We start from the raw sequence: 20,961 nt of genomic DNA, 5'->3' as shown, positions 1-20,961 counted from the left end.
TATATTATTGTAGGGTCTGCCTCAGAATATAAAGCACCTGTTGTTGTGATTTGGTTGTGTAAAAATACAACTGAATTCAATTGAACTTTAAGAATCTGAAGTTGAACTCTTTCCCTGTTAAAGACAATATCTGACGACCTCCCCTGTACCTTCAATAGTGAGTTTTGACACCTGACTATAAATCAATAAAGACGTGATTTGATGACCATTAGAATATTAATGGTAGCGGCAAGGGTAAACAGAGGCCACCCCTTACAAACTTCTAATGCAAACCAAGTCCTTTTGTTCTATAAGCAGCCCTGAAATATCACAGAAACTGTTCAGTTCAGAAAAAAGCTTGAGGCTTACTCCTAGTAGACTTTTAGTGGGTAAAGGGTAAGAGTTAGGGTTAAAAGTTTGAAAAGTTAGGCAGGTGGGCTTCACTGTCAGCTAATTTAAATCACTAAAGTGGACTTCTCGATTGTGTTTGTGGTGCGGTACCTTTTGGATCATTTTTAATGTATAATCTGACAAATAAAATGGTTTGTTGTTTGGGCGACTATTTTAACAGAAAAAGAAGTCTGTGGTTAAGTCTTTTGATGAAATAAATATTAAATATACAGTCTATGTACAGCTATAGTTAAACTATTCCTGATTTCTGGTCTGCACCATACACAGCACAAAAGACAGATTTAATGTAATTTTATTTATATAGTACCAAATCACAGCACGAGTCACCTCAAGCACTTTTTATTAGATCATATAGGAATTGAAAGATGAAGCTTCCAGGTCTGAAAGGTGCCTTAAATGCATGTCTTTTTAATAGCCACCAGGGGGTGATACTTGCAGTTGCAAAAAGACGTGCAGTCCTATGGAAGTCTAGGGGAAAACAACACTGACGTGATCTCTGCAAACACTTTCCAATGAGTTTGTGGGCTCAGTCACTCATTTTTGGTCGGACTGAGTAAAATACTGAGTATATTTTTGTAAATTATGGTCATTTCAGGATATCGTCATTAGCTAAAGCCTTGAGACTGACAAGAGGTTAGCCAGTGAATATGCCGTTTCACAGTTAGATCAAACATGGAGATGATGGAAATACTCATCCTGATGCTTCAACAAAGGACTTTGCAAACCAGTGGGTGACATCACAATAGATACAGACATATTTTACATTGCATATGATCTGCACAGTCACTACTTGTCACTAACAGACTAGTTCTTAGTTGGTGGTAAAAGTGAAAACACTAACTGCCTTAAACAATGATAGGACACATCCACTGATTTAGAATGGCAAAGCACACACTGTAGAAATAATACAGCACTTCCAGAGAGAGCTAGCTATTGCATATACACAGGCGCACATTCATCAGTGGCCTTGATATCGAGCCTTCTCCCCTTCCATTACCTCCCACAGGTTACAGTACATAATGATCTCACTGGACAGACATCCCCAGGAACAAAGGCCCCATTTGAACCATATAATCACATTTTTCTACAGCCATCATCTTCCACATAATCCCTGAAAAACCATTTGGGTTTTTCTAAAAACCCATCCAAAACCATGACACGTAATGTCAGGCATACTGTCCCAGGACACGCACAAACACATACACACACAAACTCACACTTATCCACCGAGTATCTGATTTCTGCTCCCACTATCCCAAAGCTCCATCACCACTGTGCTGCATTCCATACAAGATGATAAAATGAAGACTGGATACACATCTATCTTTTGTCGTTTTGAGATTTTTTAAATACGTGTGGGTTTGCATGTGTGTGTGGGTGTGTGTGTGTCCCTAACCCTGAGGGTAGAAGGATAATTTGCTGTAATTGCTCTTCTGCTGGGGCTTTGCTAACAGATAGATATCCGAGGTATGGCTGTTGAACTGAGCAGTATCAGTATTTTCCATCAATGTACTGACAGCTGAGTGGTAGCAGTCTCAAAACTCAGCTCTCTGTGGAGACTCCAGATGTCCTCCAGGAGCTGGATATGTCATACCTGTGTGTCAGTAGGAGATTTTCTTCCATCCCTTCAAGCACAATTTGTCAGGATTAAGATGCGAACCCACTAGCACGGATGTAGGGTTCATTAAAACCACAAGGTTATGTGATTATCTGTGTTTCTCTCTGTAGTTCTTTTCAACAGCACTTTACGGTTCTACAAGTTAATGTATGTTAATTTAAAGGAAAGTATAGTCTACTATCAAGGTAAAGTGATATAGATTAGGGAAAAGAAGGTAATAGTTAGCCAAAAGACAAATTAGAAAAACCAATATGAGGCAACTCAGACTGCAATGCAGCCGAGCATAAAGCAGCAGAAGTTTACAGGTTATGCTGATGGCATGTTAACACGGCTGGTTTCATGTATAAATGTGCACCCTAAGCACTGTTCTGTAAAAGTCTTACTTGGTTGGTCACTCTAACATTTACGGATCTCTTTTAACAGCTCAGCATGACAGACTGACTTTCATTTGAACTCAGACTAATCTGATGAAAGTCTTAAAGCCAGTTCTTTATGGAAAATAAATACTAACCAGATGTTTTTCTGCACACAGGACAAAGTCTGAAAAAGTCCATCAACAATGCAACATCACCGGATTCAAAACATATTGTTTGTGTCGGTGTAGTCTCTGGAGGTGCACGGTAGCATCTCCAAAATCACCAAATGCTTTTCTTTTCCCCTGTTCATTTTCTTCCATAATTTCATATCCATCACAAATAAACAATATATAAAGACAAGGTCTGTGGCAGATTAAGGGAACTAATGATTGTAATCAGAGGTTTCACAAAATTATTGCTTCCAGCTGTTTCCAGAAGTCTTTCTCCTTACTTTATTACACACCTGCAGAATACTTCCATTGATATTTCCAAATCAAAGGAGTGTTTACGCAAGAGACACAAAACCGTCCATCCATCCATCCATCCTCTTCCACTTATCCAATTCAGGTTCACAGGAATCCTGGAGCTTATCCCAGCTCCCATAGTTCAAGAAGTGGAGTACACCATGAACAGGTCACCAGCCTGTCGCAGTGACACAAAACTATAGCTAAATTTCTTACAATAAATTCCCCCTAAAGTTGAGACCAGACCGATCAGGACCAAACAGCTTACTAACAGTACTCTATTTCAGACATGTGAGCTCCCACACAGAGTTAAAGGTTATACGTTTTGTTTTGTGTCTGATATCTTTACTAAAGTTTCCTTCCTTAATTACATACAGGTCGTAATATCTCATATTATCTAAGCAATTATTGAAATACAACCACCAATTTAACAAAACCCAATGCAGTTTAAGCACGGTAACCTGTTCACTTACCATAGCTCACTTCTTCAGCCTTATCTGAATGAAACATTACACACATCCCCTACCTAAAAGAGTTGTGTACCTTAAACTGCTTGTACTTCTATTGCCATCTGCTCAGTGTAGCAAGATGTTGATGCAGCTAAATCGTGCTTAAGTCACCCTGACACCAACTAGAACTTAGTACTACAAGTACATCTACACTACAAATACCATGAATGAGCACATTTGTTAGCAAGTTAGCAAAAAAGTATGTGGTGGTGGATAAATAACAACCATGCAAAAGGACATTAAACAGTGAATCTCTCGTGTTCCTGAATAATCCCAGTTCATAAAATCAAATAGAACATATAATAACACAAACTGCTACATGGTGTAGTGGTGGTTAGCACTGTTGCATCCCAGCAGGAAGGTCCTGGGTTCAAACCCACCATCTGCCCGGGGCTTTTCTGTGTGGAGTTTGCATATTCTCTCTGCATCCTTGATGGGGTTAGGTTGATTGGTGATTCTAATAATAGGTGTGAATGGTTGTCTGTCTCTATGTGCTCGCCTTCTTGCTCTATGGGACCCTGAGTTGGATGAGCGGATGGAGAACAGAGTGCTATAGTCTCACATATTTATACATCTGGAAAGTGTCACATCACAGTTTTGCAGTCAAAACCTTTAAGAATCACTTTTTAAAAATCGGGATATTATTTCAGCTTACGCTGACCATTACGGATTGGAATCATGATTGAATTTATGAGAACAAGGCGAGGTTTGCGAGCATTGCTTAGAGATAATCAGATACGCCACATTTAAAAAAAAAAGACTGCTTGCAAATTCCAGGGAAATCTGCAATTTGCTAAAGCTCTTGCATATAAAGAAAACTTGGACTGAAAATATGACGTTTTTAAAGCTAAGGAAAAGGGACCTCACAGGATTTACAAGACAAATATGTGTGTGTGTGTGCGTGTGTGTGTTTGTGTGTAACAAAGAAGCCTTGGGATTTCATGCACACACATTCACCCCTTACAACCACATCTATAATCTTGAAACAGCATTGGTGTCAATTTGAATACTTGAAATGGCTACAAACAATTGCCAAAATTAATGGCCAGTTACAGTTTCCCCTAAAGTCTGTAAAAACAAGTGTTCTTCTCACTGGACACCAATTCAGGCCAATGAGCTGTCAGCAAAAGACAGTGTAACATCTTTTTTACATTTATAAGGAAATTCCATCAAATCAGGACAGAAATGAGCTGGAAAATAAACCCCGCCGATTTCCCCCCCACTTTATAGGATGTTAATAAAAAATGTAATTCTATACTAACGCAGCTGTCACAACAGCCTCTGGTCAGGCTAATGGCGGCCTACACTTCAGTTCAACTGTGATCAGCGGTCTTCACACAAGGTTACGTCCTGTGGTTGGAGGAGCCGGATGCCTCGCTGGAAGTAGGACGCACAAACTGAAGTCGCCTTAACTTTGACATCCATCAGTTCAACCACGTTTAACGTGAGGTTTATAACCGTAAGCCGTAAGGCAGGCCTTTCAAAAACAAGAATTTTCTCCCTTTATTTTGGATTAATCAAGTCATTTCATTTCGACACAAACATGAGAACAAACTCAACCAAACATCGCTGGTTGAGATTGCAACAATCCTGCACTGGGATGATTTATCCTGCAGTACATGGCACCCAAAAAGATGCTCCATTTAAAGCTGGTCTGATTTTAAGGACTGGCTATCCTTTGGTTGTCATTAGATACAGGGGGAAACATTTCACTGGCCAGGAGAGAGGGCGTTTGTTTAAGTCCGTGACTGCGTCCTGAAAAAATATGAGACTGCTGCAAATCTATCAGCGAATTTTGAAAATAAAAACGTCTCTGGCTGTTGCCTGGTCGCAAAATGAGATCCCCAAACAGAGAACGACAGGTGGACCAGTAATAGTTTTCAAAGACACCATTAAAGTCAATATTTATTGGGGAAATCAGCGACCCCAAGCAAACGGAGGCCATGATCGTTTAAAAAACAAAAAAAAAAAAAAAACTGAGAAAAGGCAAAAAGAAGGAAAGAAACCTCTGATCTTGTTCCTTTTTTCTGCAATGCTCTTTGTCCTTGATGCTCGGCTCCTCTTTGGTTTTGGCTCTTCCTCTTTGGTTTATATGAATGATGATAGCTACCTATGGTCTTCCTCTTGGGTTGTGACCACAGACCCTCTCAGAAATTGCTCCCTCTGCTGCTTTATTAAATTGGCCACCACTCGGTGCTAAGTGAATATTCCATAAACAGAGACGAACTCCTGCGGTTTTTGATGGGCCCATTTTCAGCAAAACAAACCATTTCAGTGGCTTTGAATTATTACCAGGCCCCATTTTATTTAGATTGTGTCTATAAGGGACGGCGGCTGTCAAGAGTCCCCCCTTTTATTGGCTTTCTGAGGTCTAATTGCACAGACTGTGTGTAGTCTGCACAGCCGTCATCTTCAGGTTGCTGTGTGTTCCTGCTCGTACGTGTCTGCCTATATTTATGTGTGTGTGCCTTTGTAGACGTGCAGCAGCACAAGCAGCAAAAAAGCCTGCTATAGTGATCTGCCGTTAAAATCTGCTTTTGGGCAGCAGGTGTGCATGCGTGTGAGTGTGTGCGCATATAAGTGTGTGTGTGTGTCTGGTCCCAGATTTAGAGGAGGAAGCCGGTGTCAGAGCTGAGAGATGGATCCCTCCTCAGGGATCCGATAAATAAGGAAAAAATATCTTTGAAAAAGGGAAACACAGCTGTTTCCAAAGGAGAAGGCAAAATATCGGTGGCTTTGCATTCCACAGCCACAAGGTAGAAGGCCAGCTCGCCCCGTGATGATGTTTGGGACTCTATTTTCACTCCCCACTTGAACACCTCCCTTTTTTTTCTTCCTCTCCACACATCTTCTCTTCCATTATGTCGCTCCCTCCTCACCTCTCTCACTCTCTTCCCTCCACTCTGTCTGTCATAAAGACAGTCGGACCGCAGTGTGATTCCCATTGGAAGGTCCACGGTGACCACAATGCATTTCAGCAGCTTAGAGGCAGAGCTCATGATCCACTGATAAATCAGTCTGGGCCGGCTTCAATACTCCCCCCCGGGCCGACTTACATGTAAGACCTACTGCTTGTTTTACACACAGGCATGGCTCCAAAAACAGCGACGGTAACAGGATACTTGGATATTCAAAAAGCAGGTGGGCCTTGAGGAAAATCGGTAGAAAAATAATCAAGGTTTCTAATAATAGGTCTGTCGACAGTGTCAGCAGAGCGCTGCAGAATGACATCCACTTTATCTGAGCTCGCAGAGAACGTTTAGAAACTCACATCGAAACAGTCTTTTATCATTTCAGTGAAGCTCGCCGGGAACTTCCTTTAACACACATGGATAAATGTGCAACACACTGCTACAAACACGAGAGTGATCAATGCTGTCACCGCAAACAGCTGTAGAAAAAAAGACATAAGTGAAAACTGAAGAGAGCGAAATGTTACAGGAATAATCAACACCGCAGTGATCAAAGAAGGAAATTAGCATACTCGATTATGCTCTTTTTTTCGTTTTAATGACAGATTACATACTAATCACGTGTTTTCATCTCGCTGTTGGAATAAATGATTTTAGAAGCAAAATCATTAGCAGGGTGTGCACGCACACAGAGAGTGGAAAACCACCCAAAATTAGTCCACATGGAAGGATGTTTCGTGGCCTAAACGAATCATTAAAGCACTGGGTGGAAGTGCAATACCTCAAAAGGAAACCACACGCCTCAGAAATCTGATTAAAGTGCAGTGCGGTGTAATAGCTCGCGCTGTCACTGACTGCTCAGTGTGCAAACAGTTGCTTCTAATGTTTCGGCGTTTTCAGGACTTCAGAGAGAAAGCTTATGGCTTCAAACAGGAAACCAATTGCATGTTAGTAACATTTAAAAAAAAAAGTTACTTAAATATTTATTACATTTTTTAACAAGCTTTTGCCTTCATTCTTAAGGTGGTTTTGAGTGTTTTGAAAACCCAAATAAAAAGTATTATTAGTATTATTATACAGCGCAGTTGTGTAATATAACTGTCGCCCTCACTCATATCTATTGTGTGAAGTTTGGAGGAAACATGGTGCCATTTTTAATAAAAGTGTCCAGACTGAGGAAAGTTGTGCACTCTCAACTTGTACGGGCAGGAGCAGAAACGCCACATATGCTACAGTGTTTAAAATATGTGAAATAAGACAGCGAGTCACAAAGTCTGACTATCTGAATGACTGTCAACACTTTCCCCAGCTTCCCACTGGCCACTTTAAATTATCTCATAATTTCACAGTGGTGCACGAATCCAACATTTACTGCAGTTACGGGAGTTATCTAAAGGTTCATATCCTTCATGTTCCTAGAGATATCTCTGTAGCACAACACTAAGCTGAGACGTTCTGCCTCTATGCAGCTGGTTTTTCTTTTATTTGGATGTGAAATACAGATAACAGGGAGAGAGGAATGCGTCATCAAAGACATGGGCTGGACACACGTCACGTAACCTGGATGAAGGGAGATCGGAGCATATTATTCGCAAAAAAACAAAAAAAACAAAAACAAAACAAATGGGAGACTTCCTCTTCCAAAAGGATTCATACTGGACATTTAAACATTGAGATAAGGTCTCCAGGAGACTGGCGGCTCAGATATGTGCAAAGTGTCAGTACAGGGGGAAGCACTGGGCAGAGTTTCCCTTGCACATCCTTAGTGATAAGATCCTTTAATCCAAACTGCCTCGTGGCAAGAGGAATGGATAAATTTTTCTATGAGTGGCCTCACTTAGGATCTAAACCTCTGGCCTAATCGATTTGGTGGCACATATGTAATGCCTTATAAATTTGTAGCGTTTAGGATTTAAAGACATCATTTTACTTTTTTCTTTTCTAAAATGTTTTTGTAACTGATTGTAGAAAAAGATTAAACCCATCTTTCTTTGCTCTTTTTTTCTTCTTCCTCACCTGACCCACCGTTGTCATTCTCGTTCTGTAGAGATGCCTAGATTAAGAAATTTTAGATTTAAATCAAAAATGTTGTGCACAGCATATCGAGAGCACTTATTGCTTACCTTCCTCCTTTGCACTCTTTTTTTTCTCATCTTATTCTTCCTCCCCGCCCCAATTCATCTCTCCTGTCTCTGACTGTTTTCCTGTCAGTATCGTGTTTAGAAAGTCAGCCCGTGGGTCAGCCTAGGGCTCGTAAATTTGTCAGCAGCGGCGCTGCAGAAAGGGGAGGCTACTTGCTCAGAAGGGTCAAGAGCACCGGTGGTCATATGGGGCCTTTTTCTCACTGCGGACTCGTGGTTGTTGTTTCAGGCACGTCCTCTTTAGAGAGACACCCAGCCTGGGAACATGCGACGGGCAGCAGTGTGTGATGAAGACATCTTGTGTGATGAAGTTCGAGTTCCAAGTTGTCTAAAGGGTACATTCAAATACTCTCCGTTTACCAGAGCAGACACTCACGGTGAAAGCGCGAGTCTGTATTTGTGTATTTGTAAAGACTTGCGTTGCTACATTCATGTCGCGACCCCTGACCCTAACCCTGAAGAACGGACTCCACCCCGACACACTCATCGTTGTTGAGAGACCTTGCGTTTCTAAATGTTCACACACAAACATATGCACATACACAAGAAAATAAACCTATTTTCTAATGTTTTTAACAGGGATATAGGTGCTCCGTGCTATAAATAGAAACACATAAAAGCTGGTAGGAAGACTTCTTCGATTACGGAGGACTTTACCAGTCCTCTTTAAGTCCATTAAAGTACTGCACTCTATTCTGAAATAAAAAAAACAGAAAACAAGAGACCAAGAGCATCAGCAAAACACCAAAAAGGTGCTAAACTTCTTGTTAACGTGTCCATTGTAAGAACAAGATCTAAAGAGACTGGTGTTAATGGAAAACCATCATGAAGAAACCACAGCTTCCTGCACGCCAACAGCAAAACCTAGAGGTAGCCTCATAGATTGATGCTATTTTTTCTTTAGACGTCTGAACAAATCAGCATCAAGATAAAAGAAGAAAATAATTATAATTGTTATTTATTTTGTTTGATTTATTTATAGTCTTTTTTTGCATGTCACAAATGTCCAAATAAAGTCCATTCAGTGACTTTTCACATATTTTTGACTGGACTAAACTGGTTTGGGCTGGAAATGATGCCAGTGTGTCTTAAAATCTTACTTGCACTGACAAATCTTTTTTGTCCTCATTTTTAAAATATCAGTGAAAAGCAATTTATTGTGGAATAAATAAGCAATAATGAATGCATTTACGCACTCCTTATAATGGTGCTAGCCTGCAAGCAGCCTGTGGGTCTCCCTTTCTTCTTTTTGTTCCTTTCCTTGTTCCCATTTTTTTAATTGATCGGAGATACATCCTTGCTTCCCAGTGGAGTCACAGAAGAATGTGACACCAGGAACGTTTACCGTCACCATTTACGCCATTCCCGTCAGCCAAGAATGAGTCTCTCTGACAGGGTAAATGATGGCGTCATTATGATGATGATGGAGATTACTGGGCACAAAAGGACATGCTGAGTTGAGATTTCAGCAGGAAAAAACCAACCAGCCAGTTCTTACTACACACAAGTGTAGATGTGAACTATATTGGTGAGGGCCTGATTTAAGGAGGGAACATTGACTAATTTGATAGAATTAAATGTTTTCACATTATTTTTGAGCTGAAGGTGCAGCTGTGGTCTTTGTCTTTGGATGCCATTTCTTCCCCTTCTACTTTTATTTTATTTGTAGCTACAAACTTGGGGAAATTGGAGAAATGCATAAATCAAAACAAAGTGAAACGTGTTCTTGCATCTTCACCTCTTTCCTTTGTCCGTCTCTTTCATGTTCACACTCTTCAGACATACAAACTCAGCCTTACACAAGCACAAAACCCTGATTCCTGGTTAATGATCTCCTCCTTGTAGACACTTAAACATGACACAAAGCCTGACAGTTTTAAAGCCCCCCTCGGGAGAGTGACGCAGGAGTTAAAAATGTGCACAAAAAAAAAAAAAAAGGCAGGAGGCAATGAAAGTGATTGTGTTTTCTCTCCGGGGTTTTAAATACAGCGTTCTTCTCGCATCGCAAACCCCATGAGATACCACGAAACAGTTAAAAAGCGACAAGCAAAGACAGATAGACGTGGAGAGGAATCGCAGATGTGAGAGATGCGAGCGGAGCTTGGCGTCACTTTCTTTTAAGCACAGCAGAGCAAACAGAACAAATTCCTCCATGCCTGCACGCAGAGGTGATAGATGGGAGCAGCGAGTCCCAATCAGATGTTCCGCCGGGGTTATCGGCTCATTTCAATAGATCGTTACCGGCAGGGAGTGCGCTGCACATCACCTCCTTATCTCGTCACACTCCGTCATCCCACGCCTCTATCGCTCCGAAGTGGAATGCCCAATGAAGACATGAAAATGGATGGGAGGCAGAGGGGAAAGGAGGAACATGGGAAGAGGTGTAAGGGAGCCCCAAATCCCAGCTGCCATCTCTTCAAGCCTGAGAGTCATGCCGTGAGAGGGAGCGATATTATCGAGGGGTGGATGAGTGTGTGTGAGATTGTGTGTGTACATCCTCTTACCGAGCACAATACAGTCAGGAGACGCACTCATCAGCACTGTAATGTGCACAAATGTTCTCCTAGGACGTTCAACAGAGTTGTCCTGTAACACTCCATCTTTTTATGACAGCCTTCTTTTTTTTATGAAGCCTGACTGGAAAAGACATAATCTCGTTAACCAGACATGTTTCCCCCATCAACCCTGTTTGTTTCTTGAGGCAGCTGTGTGTTTTGCCAGAGCGCTCAACAACCAACTCAATCCAAACATGAGAAAAAAGAAGCGCGCTGAAACCCTGAAACTCAATAAGCAGAATTATTTGTATATCTTGGGCCATTCTTGAACATCATCGCAAGTTCAAGTGAATTTGTTGTGGCAGTGAAATATCTGATACTGTAAACAGATGAAAACAAACACAGAGGTTTGTACTATGTAATTTTTCTCACCGTTGAAGGAAGGCCTTCACTGCCAAGTTTATGTTTCAGAAAAGAGCTTTTATTCCACTCTAGCATATCTTGAATTCCTCGCTTAACTTCTGGCTAATACTGTTTACGGGGTTCTCAAAGTTGAAGAAAAGTGATGGGTGGTCCTCTGTTCTGGTCCCTTTGGCTTTGCAGGAAGTGTTTCAAGACAATTTAGTGAAAATTTTCCAATTTTCCACAGTCCGTGCCCTAAACAATCGACTCTTTGATCGAAGCCAGCTAATTATTTGATCATGCTGGAGCTCTGGGACACGTACTGCTGCAGAGGAAGTGGCTTACCTGGGCTTAGGCACTGAGAAACGCAGCCAGGCATCATAAGACAAGGAAAACAGGCATTTAATAAGGGCACTTCATTTGAGAATAAGCCCAGGGCTGTCTGAACCCGGCTAATCTCCCCAAAACCCACTTCTTAAAGCTTTCTGCCTTGTTTGCCTTTAAAGTGTGGGAGGTAGGTGAACGCTTGGCTGTTTGCTTAGTGACAGCTCAGGTATAACCATGCAATGAGGTGTGCAGAGACGGAAAGGACAGGGAAAAAGAGAAAATAAGGGTAGAAGCGATGACAGACAGGTGGGAGAAAGAAATTTCATTACATTCGAGCTTCGAGGGAAAGATGTGCAGTTTCGCTTTCTGGACACCGGGAAAAATGCCAAGTTTAAATGCAACCAAGATTAAATCAAGATGTCATGTTTGTTTGTTTGTTTTCAGACCTCCTCCAGAGAGTGTTAGAGATGCAGTCTACAAAAAGCTGCACGTGTTTTTTCCAAGATGAAGATCTGATGTGTACTTTTTTCTAAGTTCTGCTACACCGATGAGCAGTCTGTGCATCGAAATAGCCACTCTCCACACTACATATAAAAAAATCGATCTGAACCCTGATAAAAATATAAGTTGGACAATTTATTACTCAGATTTTAAGATTAAATCCCATCCCTCCTTCAAGGTTATGGGCACCTCTCATCTTTGATTGTGGGTTTTCTAGATGAGCTGTTGTTTCAACTAGAATGAACAGACTGCACTATTAAGCCTGCTTATTTTCAATTACATCTTGTATAGAATGGATCGGTGAGCATAAATGTGTCAAAGGTAAGTGTAGATACAAACAAGAAGTATTAAGGGCAGATTATTAAGACGTGGTTTCAACTGCACTTTAGCCAGCCGGTGAAAAATCTTCCCCCGAGACGCACACATAATCCTCTGTGCTCCCAAATCTAACCACAAAAATCTGATTTGTGATCTGCTTGACGAAGCAGCCCGTGACTAAATGTAAATGAATCTTATCTGGATGCTTTGTATCCTGAGAAAACAAGAGCAACTTGGGCCTTAGAAGAAAAAGTAGCTCCGAGGACAGGTTTCATCTCACCTCCAAAGCATCAGAGGGTATTTAGAACTCGAAAAAGTCAAACAAGGTTCAAAATCCCTGTGGGGGTTTTCCAGGATTATTATGGGACCTTCCCCTCGGTGCCTCCCAGCAGACAAACAGAAGCCCTGCAGAGCTATGCCAAGCTTTAGAGAGACCTCCGCACCTGCCTGCCTGTCTGTCTGTGGGCCACAAACACATCACAGTTAAATGCAGATGACACAGGAACAACATTTGTCGTTCCTGCTCGGCGACCCATGAAACCAAAGGCGTTTCTGTGCATCTCTCATTCACCATAACCACCAGGAAACAGCCTAACCGCTAAAAATCAAACCTGATAGGAATAGCAAATTTTCCCCTGCTGACTATTATAACCGTCACTGCGGCTTTGGGTATTTGCTCAGCAATATGTCACCGCTCATTAATTGAGTGAGCAATGACCTCTTGTATTTGTTTTCCACTGGAATGCAGCTTTACCAATACTGGTCACTTACTCCACAATATACTACCTTGTGAGAGATTTACCGAGGAGTCCAGTAGGTCATATTTTTTTCCCCCACTAAATATTAATAGTTCTAATAGTTCACTGCAAATGTGAATGTGGAAAACATAGCTTTGTACACTAAAGGATGAACACTCTTTATAGTTCTTGCTGGTAAAGGATTAGAAGCACTTGCTTTCACACGTGAAACAAGTGCTTCTAACAACCCCCGACTCCTGTTGTACAGAGCGACCGTCACCTGTGGACCTCTCTGTGCATCAGGACGTGTCCAGAGCTGCAGAGTGTCGCACAGGGTGAGTCACGCGGCACACAGTGTCGCTTCACTCCACCCCAGTGGAAAAGCAGAACGTCCACAAGGCAAACAGTGATGAACGCGCTCCTCTAGGAATGAAGATGAAAAAGCAGCTGGAAAATGTGCTTCTGCTTCCTCCCCCCCCAATTTAAAGTTTTCCACATCTTTTTTTCTTCTTCTTTTTTTCAGTGGGTCATTCTGAACAAGTGATGAAGGCATGGGAGAATGGACGACCAAACACAAAGTGTACATGAATCACGCAGAGGTGGGGGTGTGAGGAGGCATATGGTTTGCAGAGAGCGTATTTGAGAACGAATGTAACGCTGGGGCTCTTAAATCTGTCCGTGCCCCCGGGAGAATACACTCTGAGAATGAGACATCTATCTGTGCTGCTGCCACGGTTGGCTGTGAAAGCCATCAGCTCAGACCCAAGTTTAAATCACTGTCATTGTTTTGTTTGCTACGGGGCGCTTTCACCTCTGTGATTCGTACATTCTGATTCTGATTCTGATTCTGATCTGCACACATGGCTGGTTTCAAAACAGGTGAATCCACTTTGAAAACCATGTGACCCGTGTAAACCACATGTCATCTTCTTTAATTTGACCGATGATCTTGCCGAAGTGTGTTTCACTTAACAATATTTGTCAGATGAAGGAGCTCGGCTGAACCCGAGTCTGTTAATCTGTCATTTTCAAATCCTTTCAGACAGATTGTTTGACTTCTCCGCTTTTCTTTCTCTCATTAATCTTGATTCCAATTTGTAGTTTTACTCAGGCCACACATGATATCCAGATTTCTGGGGCTACTTTTGAAATACACACACAAAAGGACCACCCAGAAGTGTTTCTTTCTACTATAGTTTTCTAAAAGAGAATCCACCACACAAATGGCTCCAATCGCCCAAAAAAAACCCCAAAAAAGACATTAAAAACTAATCGGACGGCGACGACACACGGTAGTCGTGCAAGGCCTTATTTGCAAAGCAGATGGAAAGCCTTGGCCTGTCCAACATTAATTACAATCACATTCAGGGAGGAAGCCATCCCTCCTCCAGGGCGGTTAGGACTCTGTGTACGGCTGGAGGAGATGGCAACCTAATCCCCTGGTCACCGCAGAAATCTGAGGGAATCGTCAAAGGATGGACAGGACATGATTAATCAAAGTGGAGAGCCAGATGTGCAACAACACAGGCGTATAAACCGAACACTCGCACAGCAAAGGAACACCAAAGCCAGACGCACAAACACCATCGCATTCCCCCCACAGAAGCCAAAAGAGGGGCTCCGATATATGAGACTAAAACGACGGCCTCCTCCTGTCTGAATATCTGGTTTTCATCACTACAAAATTGCAACAATCCTCAGAGGTACAATAAGTAGAGAATAGTGCTCTACTTCAGTCACTCCAACCTAATTCACTTCTTCGTTTGCGGTACTGAGTGACTGTTAAATGGTTTAGAAAGGTGCGGGGTAAAAATATTTACAGGAATATTTGTTTTAAGAAAAGTTTGAGTGAGGGGGGGGGGGGGGGGGGGGGTGAAGCCATAAGACTACATTCTTCTGCAGTGATATGTTCCCACTGCTCTCCTAGCCAGATCATGACAATGCAGCGAGTCCCCCCCAAAAAGGACAATCAATCTGGATTTAAGCCTCCTTCTCCACCAGCGCCTGACTCTGGCAGCGCGTCTGTTTATCTTGAGGCGCTCTGTTTAGAGTCTCCCAGTAAACACTACAGCTCCTAATGGAAGGAAAGGCTTTGAGCTTTTATGTCCTAAACCCGTTATGATTAAAGTGTTCCTCTTTATCATCACTCGAGCTAATTAAAGACAAAGCTGCTTGGGAAACACAAACAACGCGACGCGATTTAAGCACAGGAACCGCAACTCGCTGTAACGGAGGTCAACGGCAAGAATAGCCTTATATATATATATATATATTTATATTTGTGTGTGTGTGTGTGTGTGTGTGTGTGTGTGTGTGTGTGTGTGTGTGTGTGTGTGTGTGTGTGTGTGTGTGTGTTACACGCCAGCGGTGGTGGTTGATGGTTTGCTGAGAATACGAGGTTTATTTTTCCCGGGAAGACATAAATCATGGCGTAGATTGCACAGCAAGACTTGACCACAGAATTTCGGTCCTATAAATGAGCTGAGGAGGGCGAATTTACGCGGAGGGAGAGGACGTGTAACAATAAATTACTCAGAAACAATACGAACCTCGTCAGTTTTTCCTCAAACCGCACAGTAGATGAGTTTGTTATTTGCTCTCCCTGTGGTTTGCACAATGGGTTCGTTCATTATCCGGCGATAAAAGTGCGTAACTGTGTGTCTGCTTTGTGTGTCGCGCTGTGTTGAGAGCTGTAACCCCAAAGTTTAAAGTAGATGAGATAAAAAGAGCCAAGTTATGACCCTTTTTTTTAATATTTTACTTTTTTAGCATTAAATTCCGATAAAGTTTTCTTATTTTGTCTAATTATCCTCCGGTCTGCCCAGGCACAAGTTTCACTTGCTTGTATAAAACACCTGTTCGGTCTCATATAAAATAGACCCAACACAATCACAATTACGCACAGAGAAGAAAAAATCACAGATGAAAAAGTTTTGTTTTGTTTCAATAACTTACCTAAATTAACGAAGCTCATCACCATGTCTGCATCATTTAGAAAGGCAGTTTCTTGATATGTGGCCAGGGGAGGGCTCTGGGTCGTCCGCATGGCCTGATATCGCTCCAACCTGCTTTCCACTTGCCTCTTCTCCTCGCTGGATATAGTGTTGTATAAGTCCAGCATGAAAAGCGGAGCGGAGTTGTACTTTCCGTTTGACAAATGTGGTCTCGGTCTGTGGGGCAGCCCCAGGATGGACAGGATCTCCTTCTGCATCTCCCTCTTCTCATGCGTCCTCAGCCGCCGGTGGGTGAAACCTGCTTGAACCTCGTTATTCCCATCCAGTGAATAATTACTCCCCGCGACTGTGAACATGCAGTAATAAGCGCTCCACCACAATCCGACCAAGGCAAGCCAGCGGATGGTCATGGTGTTGTCCCTCAGTGGCTCTCCGGAGTCCCAAGAGTGGCTGGCTTGGAGCTTCAGTCGCCTATCCGAAAGTAAAAATGCGCGTAATGGTAACCAAAGTCCGTCCGGGCGCGTTGTGATCTGTGGCAACCAAAGATCAAAAGCAAAGAAAGAATCGTGTATCAAGCCATTTAAAAGACTCGCCAAAGCAAAATGCGCATAATAGTATCGGCCCAGCTTTCATTTCTGATCGCCGTAGCGCGCTTGGCTCCTTCAGGATAAAGTGCACCATGTGAAACTTAATTCTGAGCGCTCCAGTAAGTCGGTCAACAGACACCGTCTGATGTCACATTTACCAGAAGAAGAACAACTCCTCTGACAGAAGCCATGTTACTTACAGCGGATATATCTACTCGCCTGGATTTATGGCTTTTCCAAAGCTGCGCACTGGGTCCTTAAACTGTTCGAAGCGCTCTCAGCGACAGTCACCTACTCCCACAGGCGGAGTGTCAGAGTCTAACAGGAATCAGCAGGTTGCAGTCCATAATATGCGTGCGCACGGACGTGTTCGGCGCTTTAACCGCCCACTCTGTGCGCTCTCAGCCAGAGGTGGAGCTCTTTTTAGGCTGCAAACACGACCTAACATCGTATTTCCAGATTTTACTTACAGCCTGTTTGTTTTAATAAAGCTGTCAGGTTTGTGAAGCACGAGATGCGGTCGTTATTTTACACTTTCCGTGTCAGGACTTGAGGGAAACTCTGCTTCTGCGTCATACTTCTACGTGTAACTAATAAATAAGACTGCTGGGGTCGATCTCACACTTCTGATCGGAGCACACCATACTCTAAAATGATCTGTTTTTAACGAGGTTTGAAGAGTTGCGATGCGGGAGCTTGAATCAGTAAATGTGCTAAAGCAGGGGTCACACATTTACACGTTGTCCTGTTGAGGCACGACCCCTGACGATGGAGACTGAAACAGCAAGTAAAGCGCTCACAGCAGCTACAAGCGAGAAGAGCCCGCACCTTCCTGTTACCGCGGCTGGAAATAACGCGAACAAATTGCGCAATGGGTAATTTGGCCGAGATGACCCTTGGAAAACAAAGTCCTGAAGTAAGAATTTTAACTTTTTTTCTTTTGCTTCTTTGTACAGTCTGCGGTCGTACATTCATTTCAAACTAAAACAATAAAGTAAATATTTAGTTCCCAGTCTCAGCTTCGAGTGGGTTTACAGGAAAATAGAAGTATCTGCGTGGCAGACACGGGATTTTTAAACAGCACAGAGTCCAGAGTTAAAGGGTTCAGAAATATTTGCATGAATAAACACAGATTTAATGAACATCTGAATATTTAACACTGGCTGTGCAAACCCACACACTTCCCCGCAGCTGGATCTAAATGGACTGGTTCTTATATGGCGCTTTTCTACTCTGAGCACTCTTCTCCTCGCTCACTTACCTCATTCATCCATTCACAATCTATGCTCTTTCTTTCAAAGGGCTTTTTATCTCACATTCACAGGCATTCAAACATGCTCCAGTTCTGGATTTACTTCACATGCATGGTCAGCTCCCTGCTCCTCATAGGACAGTAACTTAATGATATCTCTCACTCAGCTCTGTAGGCTCTTTTGTGAATGAAATGATGATGAAACAACAGCTGCCCACGGTCACAGCTAAGAGTTTGTTCTTAGAGGTGAACCTTTGCGATTTAACTCCCCTGAAATTCAAGTCAAAATTCAAATCAAAAGTGTTCAAAGACAGAGTATTTGTTGTGATTTGAACGATATTGGTCACTAATTACTTAAAAGTATTTTTAAGTGCCATACCATACACAAATACACTCACCTGTTCTCTATTATTTAAGTTTTTTGTAAATAATAGTAGGTATGCTTCTTTTCTGGCACATTATTTCACTTCCTCACTTCAGATGACTCGATAAAGCAATTTTAATACTTTGCGAATTAAAGTCATACATTTAAACCCTATAAAATATAGTGCTTAACATTATACCTTAGCCACCTATGTCTCCTATATGTGTCACAAATTCCCTGCAATGTGCTGCTGTAGTATTTAGTGCTTTTATAGTCTCTAATATTCCATTGAAAATAGCATGGACCTCATGCATTTGGATGTACTAAAAAATAAAAAATCTCACATGCTATTTTAGTGTACTAAATAATATGTTGCTGTGGTATTTCAGAACCGGCCTAACAGAACTCGGCTAAACGTGCTCCAGAAACGGAAAAGGAATTCTCTAAAATTCCTCTTCTGTCTTTTGCTGCCCTCTCTCCATTCCCCCTAACCTGTGTTATGTCTTCCTGGTCCCTTCAGTCTGTGATGGACCGGGTGATAAGGTCCAAAGGTGTCCATATCGTTCTGAGTCTCTGCTACTGCTGCTGCCAGAGCTTATCTAATCTGTACGTGAAGAGTGAGATCCAGCATCAAAGCTACACATACCACCACCACCACACAAACAGACACATACACTCACACATCTACTGCTGGGGAGCTTCCAGACTAAATACCACACCATCAATCCCATACAGCTGAAAGAAAACCTAACATTGGGGAAGGGCGTGTTTTTCAAATGTCATTGTCTATTCGCTATATTCACTCTACACAGTTCTCCTGATTGGAAATAGTTGAAAACACTTATCCCGCCTAATCAACATGAAAATAATCCAGAAAGACTTGTCACACATAAAATTATGTGTTTTGAAACGCAAACTGATCCATCTCTGAAATAACAGAAGCAGGGCTAAAGATGCTGTGCTGCGCTGACGGAGAACCAGCTGTCCCGCGGACGTCATTTATCAGCTTTTTTCAGTTTTTCTTGGAAACCAAGATCTCATTTATTTGAGCTGGAGCTAAGTCCTGATTTATAACACAGGCTGTGGGTTAAGCCAAGTTTGAGCACACAGACACATAAAAGTAACCCTTTCACTGGGAACGATTTTGTGAATGGTGACTTTTTTCCCTTCCAGTTTTTTTTTTTAAAAGATGCTTTTTTGGCTTGAGTGTTAAACAGAGAAACAGGGAACGAGTCAGGATAAAAGCATGAAAGGAAAGGGTTCATTTATGAATCAGCCGATGGCAACACCATGAAGTCCATGATTTAAAGTCTTTATGGACCATTAATTTTAGGCATGTGTCTCAATAAACAAACACTACCCTGCTCCCCAAAAACAATTCATAGCTCTTCTTGTCTTTCGCAGAGCTTTCATAGCAACCAGCATAACAAGCCGCACATGCACACATTTACTTTAAAATAATATGAAAAGATATCCCTTGACATGTTGTGTGTGTGTGAGGGTGTGTGTGCGCATTCCCCGAGGCAGCGCAGGTGATATGTGTGCATGCTGGGTGAATTGGAAGCAGAGGGAGGAGGAAACATTAAACAGAAGTTCTGTGTCCTGTCATCACACTGTCTAGACAGGACACCTCCTAGACCTAATGAGGTCTTTGTCTGTCTGTCTCTATTTTACTCTCGCAGACACGCACATACACATCTATATACTCCTTTAAATCTTCCCATGAGACATTTTTATTTAAGAGGTCACTGAGGAGTTCAAACAAACTTTCATGCAGAGAGAACCAAGTTGTTTTTTTCTCAAGAATCTCCAACATGCTAAATTAAGGGGAAGTATGCGCCAAAGCCACAGGAATGCTTAACCTGGCACAGACCTGATAATAAGCGCTAAATTTTCTGCAGTAATTGTATTGCTACAGTTGCTAAATCACACACGCACCCACACGCATGCAAGCAGACACCTTAACCCAGTTATCAAGTGTTTCTTCAGTCGAAGGAGCAACTGCGAGCTCCTGCAGGTTTGCTTCTTTCGACATCTTGTTAGTCTTTTGAGTTGGAGTCGTTTTGTGGTCATATGACTCTCCAGCAGTGGCACAAACAGTAAAGATGATCTCAATGCTAAAAGACATCTTCCTAATTCCTCAAGAGTTGTCTGCCACATTCAGTTCAATTCAATGTTATTTATATAGCGCCAAATCACAACAAAAGTCCCCTCAAGGCACTTTATATTTTAAGGTAGACCCTACAATAATACATACAGAGAAAAAACATTGAATGTGATACATTGAAAATGTCTATTCCCCACAAAAATGTGGTTGTTCAGTGGTTTCTGGAGGTTTCTAGATGCAATTGGTCACAAAAAAGATGCTGTGACAAAAAAAACTCCTTATGATTGCTTTGGTCACTAGTAAATTCCTGTAGTCGCCCGTAGAGTGCGTAGAAGATGCAAACTTGTCTGCAAATAGCCAAGTAAGCTAGCTAAGATCTCGCCAAGTGGTAGAAAAAGTGCAATACACACTTGAAACACAGAACATTTGCCTTCAAAGCAAAAGTTGTCCCTCTGCGCTTCAGCTAACATGTTTTTTCCCAGCGATGAGTGGTTCTCAGAGGCTCACTGACTGGTCTCTAGGCCTAT

General features: G+C 42.1%; 1 protein-coding gene across 2 annotated transcripts in view; it reads right to left on the bottom strand.

Annotated features, from left to right (window-relative positions):
* Nucleotides 1-17,044, bottom strand: part of bmp6 (bone morphogenetic protein 6) — a 46,831-nt gene extending 29,787 nt beyond the window's left edge. The window contains exons 1-2 of one of the 2 annotated variants that reach the window (XM_085418422.1): nucleotides 16,912-17,044; nucleotides 16,126-16,654 (exon numbers count right to left, since the gene is read on the bottom strand). In XM_085418422.1, coding sequence (XP_085274548.1) covers nucleotides 16,126-16,534 — 409 coding nt within the window. In that variant the 5' untranslated portion in view covers nucleotides 16,535-16,654; nucleotides 16,912-17,044. The remainder of the gene's footprint in view (nucleotides 1-16,125; nucleotides 16,655-16,911) is intronic. The other variant, XM_085418423.1, reaches the window with a different exon arrangement.
* Between the last annotated feature and the right edge of the window lie 3,917 nt (nucleotides 17,045-20,961).

The sequence above is a fragment of the Rhamphochromis longiceps genome, linkage group LG9, assembly GCF_057381845.1.
Source record: "Rhamphochromis longiceps isolate RC_006_pf linkage group LG9, R_longiceps_female_GT1.1, whole genome shotgun sequence".
Classification (NCBI taxonomy): Eukaryota; Metazoa; Chordata; class Actinopteri; order Cichliformes; family Cichlidae; genus Rhamphochromis; species Rhamphochromis longiceps.
This window is presented reverse-complemented; position numbering and strand designations above follow the sequence as displayed.